This window comes from Haliotis asinina, chromosome 2 (genome assembly GCF_037392515.1).
Source record: "Haliotis asinina isolate JCU_RB_2024 chromosome 2, JCU_Hal_asi_v2, whole genome shotgun sequence".
NCBI lineage: Eukaryota > Metazoa > Mollusca > Gastropoda > Lepetellida > Haliotidae > Haliotis > Haliotis asinina.
The window spans coordinates 32,050,619-32,062,019 of NC_090281.1; the positions used below are offsets into that span (position 1 = coordinate 32,050,619).

Here is an 11,401-nt window from a genome sequence, read left to right on the forward strand (position 1 = left end):
TAAAATGTATGATATTACAGGGGTATTTAAACTGGGGTATGGGAATCATGGGAATTTTAAATTAACCCGCTGGGAGCTATATGAAATAAGGTCAGGTGATAAACAATAGTCATGAATGAGACCATATCTTGATCCAACAGTTTTCTGAATAATAAACATAATTGGAACGTTTCAGATGAATGGGATGCGTCTGAAATGCTTGACAAACATAAACAAATGTCAATATGCTTGACATATGCATAAAACCACAAATATTTGAACACTATCAACAACCGTCAATATTTTGGGCGACACTTTTACGACTTATATGATATTTTTATTCTTATTGTACGTGTATAGAATAAAAGACTGTAACACCATTTCATATAGGATAATTATAAAACAGTTCTAAGAATACAAACCAAACTGACATGAAGAACCTGAAAAATATCACTGCTTCATTCATATGTACATTTTCACTTGTCTCGTGTAGAATTTTTTTTATTATGATACACTGGTTCTTGCACGTGTTTGATGTGAAACGTTATTCTATGTACATGAACCTATGTGTAATGTGAATGTAAATGATTTGTACATCTACATGTGCAATGTGGAAAATGCCACATATTTACGTGAACACAGGTGGGATTGAAAATACAAGTTGTGTACCTGAACACATTCATGTGTGCAATGTAGAAATACACACACACATACAGAGAGAGAGAGAGAGAGAGAGAGAGAGAGAAAGAGAGAGAGAGAGAGAGTTGCATGTGTAGGAAGAAGATGAACGGTGAGAGAGGTTCGTGCCCATATATTTGTTCGTTCAGTACATTCTCTTCTCTTCTATGACGCGCTTCAGTTTGCTGCATGTTGATTATGCCCGACAGCTAGTCGATACTGGCCACACACAAGTACATGTATGTCCAGGCTACGAAACACCGACAAACGCTTACGTGTACATACTGATACGGCAGAGTTATCGGCTGTCGTAATCCAATCAGACAACAAGAACCCCGCCTCGCCAACCAGTGGATATAGGCCACGCCGCTCGAAGCGGCTAATACCAGAGATAAAATGGCCATTTGCCTCCTGCTCGAGCCAGTATGGAGTTAGATATCTTCATGTTTATGATGTTCACACTGTATTCTCCATGAGATATCAAACAGTATGCGGACATATCCCTAAGCGCGACCAGGAACAACAGAGCTTCCCCTAATCTTTCATCGACAACACAGGTAGGTGAGCTAATTTTAACTCGCTATTTGATTGGTCAATGCGTTTGCAAAGGTTGCCCCAAACAGATAGTATCTGAAACGAAACAATTTGTTGTGTGAACTTTTAAGAATATTCTATTTGAAATAAATAAATAAATAAATAAATAAATAAATAAATAAATAAATAAATAAATAAATAAATAAAAGCTTGAAACGTATTTAATAATTTTTCTAATATAATATTTATGTCTCCAGGTTCATAGAAACGAACGATATGTGGCTGAAGTAAAGTAACGTACTGAGTCTCATGTAGTAGGTTGTGAAATACACGCTTTCCGAAGGCGAAGTATACACTGCGACTGTAGACTATTGCAGTAACATTAAGCAACTGGAGTACCTTCGGCAGTTTGGCCGTCGTGCATATTAAACTAGACGTACCCGTGATTGATATTATGAGCAGTTCCATCAGGTCACGGTGACAAGAAATGAACCAAGTGAACGAGCCTGACAACCCCATCCATTTTGTCACCTCTAACGACAACAGTCGTGGTGCACAAAGTCGGAATACAGCAGGACAGTAGCAGTGTGTGCCGGAAGAAGTAGTACATATATGCCATATGGTGATGGTAATATGCAGTACTTGTAAAAATCGATATAAACAGTAGTGGTGGTAGCTTTAGTAGTAGTCTTGGTGATAGCTGTGTGGTAGTAGTAGTGGTAACAGTAGTAGTAGTAGTAGTAGTAGTAGTGGCAGTAGTAGTACTAGTAGTAGTCGAAATAGTAGTGGTAGTGGTGGTAGTAGTAATGGTAGTGGCAGTAGCAGCAGTAGTAGTAGAGTAGCAGCAGCAGCAGCAGCAGCAGTAGTAGTAGGAGGAGGAGGAGGAGACGACAATGAATGCCATGTTCAGACTTAATCCTGACTTGTTTGGCGTCTTTTACAGAATACAAGTTCTGCCCACAAACTTCATTCTAACAGAGGTGTCGCTTTAGCAGATTTATCAACATGCAAATTACATGTACACATGTAGCACTGTTGCTACTGACAACATGTTGGCACGTGCAGGCCTGCATAGGTGTCCGGAATGGGATTCAAGAACCTGTTATTGGAATAGACCTGGGAACAACCTTCACATGGTGAGTATACAAATCGCTAAATGTTGCACAGAACGTATATTGTGACAGCTATCAGCAGAGTGAGTGAGTGGGTTTGGTTTAACGCACCATTAATCAGTGGTCTAGTCATACCACGAGGAGTCGTGGAGGTGGAATGTCTGAAGTGAAACAGGTTTTACGCTTTTGTGAACCCATCTATGATGGGAATGGTGCTGACAGACCTAGTAACGTAACGTATCTAAGGGACGCAGCTCACTCGGTGATTGAATGACTTGTGTAATTCGTTCTTCTAACATATGTTTACATATGTGTTCTGTTTAATATGGGAAGGAGACCCTGTGTGATGGAAACCTGTAGCATATGCTCACCATGTATGTTCAGGAAATCTTACAGTTACAGTCGGCGTCGAATCACGACCATAAAGGATTCTGGCAGAGACAAATCATTAAACAAACCACGTCCCTGCACCCATCATGCAGCGGGTATCGATGAGGGAACGGTATAGTGCGCCAAAACACATACCTGCCTTTAACAATGAAAAAGTGAGCGAGTTTAGTTTTATACCTCTTTTAGCAATATTTCAGCACCATCACGCAGGGGCAGTAGAAATATGCTTGACACATTGTACCCATATGGTGGGTGAATCGAACCCTGGTTTCAGCGTGACGATCTTACGCATTATCCACTGGACTACCCCACCGCCCCTAGCAAGGCAGTATCATACACTGAAGTGGAAAACACTGGATTGTATCGTATTGTGGTTTCAGTGTTGGCGTGGTAAGAAATGACCTGGTTGAGATCATCCCCGACCAACAGGGGAACAGGATCACCCCCTCCTATGTAGCATTCACCCCCGATGGGGAGACCCTGATCGGAGACGCCGCCAAGAACCAGATGACCAACAACCCAGAGAACACCATCTTCGACGTCAAACGTCTGATTGGTCGCACCTGGGATGACCCTTTCGTGCAGAGGGACATCAAACGATTTCCTTTCAAGGTGTGTGGAATGTACATCTGTAGCTTTGTTGGTTACTTTGTGACTTCGTTAAAGATACTTCTCAAAACTTTCAAAACATTTTTGTGTTTTCTGTGTGCAGATCACCAGTCTTTTAAATATTCTTATACTTACTGAATTTTTGTTAAACTTGTTTCTCGTTAATGGCAACACTAATATAAGATGTTTATATTTTAATAATTAACGTCAATGACTTCCGTTTAAAATTTGCCCAGTGTGGAACTTGTATTCTCATATAGTGTTTAATTATCAAAGGGGTACATTTCTGCTTTGCTAAAGAACAAGTAATTGATTTACTGACCAGGTAATACACAAGGAAAACAAGCCGTACGTAGAAGTCCGAGTTGGGTCAGAGGACAAGGTGTTCGCTCCCGAGGAGATCTCAGCTATGGTGTTGTCGAAGATGAAAGAGATGGCAGAGAAATACCTTGGAGAAAATGTCACCAATGCTGTTGTCACCGTCCCCGCCTACTTCAACGATGCCCAGAGGACTGCAACCAAAGACGCCGGCACCATCGCTGGGCTGAACGTTCTGCGCATTATAAATGAACCGTCAGTATATAGATTCCTAGTCCCAACAAACAGCAACAGCTTTTGGTTTTCAGTGAAACATATCGGATATTAGGTATATGGCCTTTTAAATAATGCACCCGTCCCCATCCCGTTTGCTTATTACCTGACTAACGTATGCCCGACTTCCATATTTGTGGAGGCAGCGGTGGCTTAGTGGGCAAGATTCTTTTTGTGCTCGTGAATAGGAGCCCTACTCTTGTTTGTGTTCCCCGGATGGAACGCAGTTCCAGAATCTGTATATTACTGAAAAAGTAATTACTGTTTACTCCTAAACAAAACATATGTTAAGTTCATAAGTTTAATCAAGTTCCTATATCGTATAGATTACACTGATGATGGACATGCTGCTGATGTTGATGATGATGATGATGATGATGATGATGATGATGATTTTGATGCCGAGGAGGACATACTAACATAATCTGTATATTGTAGAACTGCTGCCGCTTTTGCGTACCGTCTAGACAAGTTAGAAGGAGAAAAGAATGTCCTTGTGTTTGACTTGGGAGTGGGAACGTTTGACGTGTCAGTCATCGCAATCGACCATAGCGTGTTTGAGGTGATGGCCACCAGCGGAGACGCATATATAGGTAAATGATGCGTCTGAAACTGCGTCATGCGTATGTTCTTGCCACATTGTCCTTTTCATTCTTCCCGGAAACGTTTTCAACTGCACTTGCTATACTCGATAGAATATTACAACAATGTAGCGGTTATTTACGAATAACTAAGGTGATGTACTAGTATGTATTCTCCCAGTACCATCAACGATTGTCGAAGTTATTTCATGAATTAATACCACCCATTTTGAATAAAGTATAAACAATATATATTCTGGAATTCAGGGATATTGATATTTTTATGATTGATATTTCATCAGTGTGTCAGTGAAGAAATGGATCATTATTCATAATTTCAAAGTTTAGATATATCCCTAACTATTTTTGTCCAGTGTAGTTTCAAAGTTGGCTTATATCATTACATGATTTCCATACATTCTTTTATCGTATTTATTCTGTTGAGTAAATTAATCGACCAATGAAAAGCATCACTTTGGATAAGCACCCATTGTGTCGTATAGTATATGCATGTCATGCCATGTCTTTCATACATTCTCCGTCAGGTGGTCAAGACATCGACCAGAGACTGACAGATTACCTCATCAAACAATACAAGAAGAGGACGGGGCAAAACCTACGGGAGGACAGCGGGGCCATCCAGAAACTGCGTCGTGAAGTGAGGAAGGCGAAGAGAGCCCTGTCCTCCCAGCATGAGACTCGGGTGGAGATCGAGTCTCTCGTGGGCAGTCATGATTTCTCCGAAGTCCTCACTAGAGCCAAACTGGAGGAACTGAACATGGTACGTGTAACTATTTTTTGCACGTCACACAAACGCAAAAAGTGCATATTCTGACATTCAAATCACCCAGGCCCCATTCCTCTACCTTTGTGATTAGTCAATCATACCTGCTGTCCATGTCGATAAAGACTCTTGCACTGTGGTGCAAAGTACAATGTTAGAAATCTTTCACTAATTTTCCACACGGTGCAGTGCGTGAGTGAGTGCATTTAGTTTTACGCCGCACTCAGCAATATTACAGCTATATGGCGGCGGTCTGTAAATAATCGAGTCTGGACCAGACAATCCAGTGATCAACAACATGAGCATCGATCTGCGCAATTGGGAACCGATGACATGTGTCAACCAAGTCAGCGAGCCTGACCACCCGATCCCGTTAGTCGCCTCTTACGACAAGCTGAGTCGCCTTTTATGGCAAGCATGGGTTGCTGAAGGCCTATTCTACCCCGGGACCTTCACGGGTCCACACGGTGCTCCATGTTTCAATCAACAATTAGCACAAGTAGATTTTGGCTGAAATTTGCAGCTTTGGTCGAAATCAGCACTACAATGCGACATCCGTTGTTGATTATCACATCCCTGCATCATCCTGGAATATTTTTACACTGGATAAAGCTAGCTTTATGTTATGGACAGTCGGCTACTAGTAGATGGGTGACCGACACAACATCTTAATACCTAAATAGCTAAGATACTGAGGTAATTAATGGATAATGCATTATCATATATCTGTTCTGTTTAATTTTTTCTTTTGACAGGATCTTTTTAAATCAACTCTGAATTATGTGCAGTCAGCTTTGGATGATGCATGTTTGAACAGGACGGATATCAATGAGATTGTTTTGGTCGGAGAATCAAGCGAGATACCCAAGATTCAGCAGCTGGTGAAAGAGTTCTTTGATGGGAAGGTAAAGCAAACAATGTCGGTGTCAGTTAGATTCAATACCATGGCGCTGTACTGTGAATTTTAACATCCATGTTCAGTGACGTGCAAGACTGGACGTCGTTTAACCGTGTACGTCACACAGGTCCAGGTTAGATGAAGCGGTGGCTAGTTTGCAGAACTGGGTAGGTAGAGTAAAACTTGAAAGTCAGTATTCGTTCCAGGAACACTCATCCATACACTAGTTGGTAATCTAACGTCGTTCAGGTACTGGTTAGGTGATGGGAAACGGCTGTCTTGAGTTCAGGTTACGTATTCACTGTGAGGAAGGAAGCTTTAATATAACCTGATCGTCTTGCCCTGAAACAGATTTCAAAGTACAAATCTGTCCAAAGTCATTATGTTAGGTCGTGCACTTCGACACCCCGGCAAGCTGGAAAAAACCACATTCACATATCTTTTAGGTATACTTTTCGCATACCTGAAATATGTCATGTCATGATGTCAAAGTCATGAACCATAGAGATGTCCTGACGCGATGTGTATGTACCTGCAAATCGATCAATTATTTCACATAAGGTTGATTATGAGTATGATCTCTGTGGTGTGCCATTGCATATTGTCAAGCTTACTCTCTGACTTCCAGGAACCAAACAGAGGCATCAACCCTGAAGAAGTTGTAGCTTACGGAGCCGCTGTTCAGGGAGGAGTCATTGCTGGAAATGGCGACGATTACATCACACTCTGCGATTTCAGCCCACTGAGCCTCGGCATTGAGACTACTGGCGGGGTCATGTCAAAGATCATCCCACGCAACTCATTTATCCCAATCAGGAAAACAGAGCAGTTTACAACAACTGAATACGACCAAGATGAAGTGACAATTCGCGTCTTTGAAGGCGAAAGAGCCATGACAAAGAACAACTTTTTCCTCGGACAATTTGACCTTACAGGTATCCAGACTGCGCCTAGCGGGGTTCCTCAGATTAATGTTACCATTGAAATAGACGTGAATGACATTGTGTACGTAACAGCGGAAGACATAGGAACTGGAAACAAGAATAGCATTGTCATTACGTACGACAACAAGGAGAGGCCTTCTAATGAATATATCGAGAAAATGATTCACGATGCTGAAGAGTTTGCAGAGGAGGACAAGAAGATGATGGAGAAGATGGAGGTTGAAAGCAGAGCCGGGGATATCTGGACAAACAAGAAGGCTGTGAGAAGGAAACCCATCACATCAGGTGACCCGGAGAACGTTCCCCGCGATGAACTGTGAGAGAAGAATCGGAACAAGAAGATGAGGCAATAATGCTGGAACTAAAGATACATGGTTGTCATTCGGAAGGAACTACTGCGTCTTATAATGTTCTGAGAAGGTTTCACGTGATGAGATTTTAAAATCTCATTGAATCGATTGGGAACAGGTTTTGATGGAGTGCGTATTACTTCGTGGCATCTCTCTGGATCTGCATACAGTCTTACACCACATATGAACTAATTATCAATTAGTACTGAATGAAGTAATTAATGGAATTGTGACATAATGAATGAAGTGATAATTTTATGAATGACGTAATGAATGAAATAGTGGATGGAATTGTTACATAATGAATGAAGTATTGAATGGAATTGTGACAATGAATGAAGTAATGAATGTAACTGTGACATAATGAAGTGATAATTCAATGAATGACGTAATGAATGAATTAATGAATGAAACTGACATAATGAATGAAGTAATGAATGTAACTGTGACATAATGAATGAAGTGATAATTCAATGAATGACGTAATGAATGAAGTTATGAATGAAACGGACATAATGAATGAAGTAATGAATGCAACTGTGACATAATGAATGAAGTAATGAATGGAACTGTGACATAATGAATGAAGTAATGAATGCAACTGTGACATAATGAATGAAGTAATGAATGGAACTGTGACATAATGAATGAAGTAATGAATGCAACTGTGACATAATGAATGAAGTAATGAATGCAACTGTGACATAATGAATGAAGTAATGAATGCAACTGTGACATAATGAATGAAGTAATGAATGCAACTGTGACATAATGAATGAAGTAATGAATGCAACTGTGACAATGAATGAAGTAATGAATGCAACTGTGACAATGAATGAAGTAATGAATGCAACTGTGACAATGAATGAAGTAATGAATGCAACTGTGACAATGAATGAAGTAATGATTTAATGACGTAATGAACGATGTAATGAATGAGGTCATGAAGTACAGAACAGGGTAAAGACGTAACTAAAGAATAATGAATGAATGAATGAAGCAGTGACTGAATGACTGGATGATTGATAAGTCATGTTTTAGATGTATATAATTCTATTTTACTTAATATAATTAAGCAGCAAACTGCTCACCATGTACACAAACACATTCATATATTTAAAACGGGAAGTTTTTTTATGAAAACGTTATTAGTTTTTAAAAATGCATTTATAGTATCATGTTTCCATCAAATAAATGCATGGAGTAAAGACGTAATGGACGAATTAAGTAAAGATTGAATGAATGAATGCAGTAAAGAAGTGATGGATGAAAGAGGTAAAGAAAGTATGAATGAAGAAATGAATGGAGCTTAGAAGTAATGAATAAATATGTTATGTAAATAGTGCATGAATTACTCAATGCAGTAAAGAATTAATGGATGAACATATTCAATAAATAGTGAATGAATGAATGTGGGAAAGAAGTAATAATTAAAGAAGTAGAACAGCAATGGATGAAGTAAAACGTAATTGATGAATGAGGTAAAGAAGCAATAAGGTTAACGAATGAAGGAAAGAAGTAATGAGTAAACGAGGAAGTATTAAATGAATTATGAAAGTAATAATGAATGAATGAATGTGTGAAGTATTGAATGAATGGGGTAAAGAAGTAATATATGAATAAATACATGAAGTATAGAAGTAATGAATGAATGCATTTAATTAGTAATGAATAAATGTATAGAGTTCGATTGACTGCATGTGTACATAGATGAGGGTTCTACTTGCGACTGTAAAACCAGCGCAAAACCTCGCTTAGTCCATTCCATGAAACTGTGGAATTTACATTAAGCAATAGTCCAGTTGATGTTGCTATGCCATGCGAGTGAGAGAGTGAGTGAGTTATTTTTACGAAACACTCAGCAATATCCCAGCTATAGCGGCGGTCTGTAAATCATTGAGTCTGCACCGGACAATCCAGAGATCAACAGCATGAGCATCGGTATGCACGATTGGGTATCGATAAAATGTGTCAACCACGTCAGCGAGCCTGACCACCCGATCCCGTTAGTCGCCTCTTACGACAAAGTCGCCTTTTATAGCTAGCATGGGTTGCTGAAGGCCTATTCTACCCCGACCTCCACGGGTCTCTAAAATGAACATGTACCTTCAAAGTTCTGTTATATGGAGTGTAATCGTGTTGTATGTGTGACCTGTTAAATGTATTACGTACAGGCCAAGCAGAGCGTGAAGTCACCCTACAGAAGATACAATGACCTTACCAGTATGCTGACTGGATTCATTTGTGTATGAAACATTCGTCTTACTGTCCTAATTCCTGATAAATTTCAGTGGTGAACTAAATGGTGTTCCTTTGTTAATATCATCTGGTTGATTTTCATTTACTTTCGTCCGATGTATCCAAGAGAACCAGAAATTTATTTTAGTCTGGTTGATGCATAATGTCAGAAATTAGACGGTCGTTGATTTAAACTCCTTGGTGTGTTATATATCTGTTCAGTGTATCGACTTGTGTTGCTATGTCAAGATGTCTCAATTGTTCCATACATCGTACAGTTTGTTATGGTACACAACACACATACTGATATACATTACGATTCAACACAATTCACCATATATTTAGACAAACAAAACAAACACATTCCTGTGGGATGCTTTGACACATGTACCTGATGTTACACACGCATCCTGATTGGTATGTCACGTTAGGGGATTTTTTGTTTGGTTGTTTTTTTTGTGTTTTTTTTTTTTGGTTTTGTTTTGTTGTTTTTTGTTGTTTTTTTTGTTTTGTTTTGGGTTTTTTTGGGGTTTTTTTTGTTTGTTTTTTGTTGTTTTGTTTTGTTGTTGTTTTTTTTGTTTTTGTTTTTTTGGGGGGTGGGGGCGTGTTGTTTTTTGCTTGTTTGTTTTTTGTTTTGTTTTGTTTTGTTTTGTTGTTTTTTTTTGGGTTTTTTGTTTTTGTTTTTGTTTTGTTTGTTTTTTGTTTTGTTTTGTTTTGTTTTGTTTTTTTTTGTTTTTGTTTTTTTTTGGGGGGGGGGGGTTGTTTTTGTTTTTTGTTTTTGTTTTTGTTTCAGCGCTTGTTACAATCTGAGGCAGTGGTGACTTGAGATAATGTCGCTGAACCAGTTCTAGACTAATGCTTAGTCCCTGAATATATATAAGTTTGATCGTAACAAGCGAACACATATAAACTGAAAAGGAGTCTCAGGAAGACCAGAGATTCTCAGCCTGAGGAAATCTAGACTCGCTTAATTTAAGGCTTTCGTGCTGCAAAGAGGGCTTGGAAGTCGGGAAAGTAATGTTGTTCGGGGACTGGTAGACAAACCAGTTCCGTTGCCATCCCACGTTCTGTATCCGTCATCCGAAACCTGCATGAGTTGTTGTCAGTGTAAACGTCTGAACGCTTACGTTATAAACTTTCAGTCATTCCATTCGTAACCAACTAGTCATTTTCCAGTACAAGCCGAACAGAGACTCGTGCCCCTCTGAAAGGATTTCATATTAGGGTATGGACATCAGAACTACTTCTAACAGGAACAAAAACTCAATTCCAGTTCGCTTCCAGTGGACTCCGAAGATTTCGTATATTATATTTCTGTTTTGTTTCTGCTTTTAATTATTTATTTCTTTTTAAAGAATTAAACTTTTGTGATGCAACTGAAGAAAACCAGAACACCTATTCTAAAGTAATAAGATCGTACCTGTTCACTTCATATTTTTTAATGTGTAATTATAAATATAATATTGTAAAATATAAGCCCAATTTTAAACATTTAAGTTATATATAAATATATGATTTGAAAGTCGCAACAATGTTGGAGAGTGCTCGAACAATCTCCGAAACAAACCCACCCGATCGTCAGAAATATTTGTACTGTCAATATGGCAAATTATTATTTTCATGATTTCGTAAGCAATCACATTCTGCAATAAACGATTACAATATGCGGGATTATTTAATGAAAGCACCGGAATCAGTACTCGCGTCCTCAGT

General features: G+C 39.1%; 1 protein-coding gene across 1 annotated transcript; it reads left to right on the forward strand.

Annotated features, from left to right (window-relative positions):
* Nucleotides 1–2,134: 2,134 nt before the first annotated feature.
* On the forward strand, nucleotides 2,135–9,753 carry LOC137272480 (endoplasmic reticulum chaperone BiP-like). The gene is made up of 7 exons (XM_067804861.1): nucleotides 2,135–2,327; nucleotides 3,074–3,305; nucleotides 3,628–3,875; nucleotides 4,332–4,486; nucleotides 5,020–5,255; nucleotides 6,014–6,163; nucleotides 6,785–9,753. Exons 1-7 carry the CDS (start codon nucleotides 2,197–2,199, stop codon nucleotides 7,418–7,420), a joined length of 1,788 nt encoding a protein of 595 aa, XP_067660962.1. The 5' UTR covers nucleotides 2,135–2,196; the 3' UTR covers nucleotides 7,421–9,753.
* Nucleotides 9,754–11,401: the final 1,648 nt, after the last annotated feature.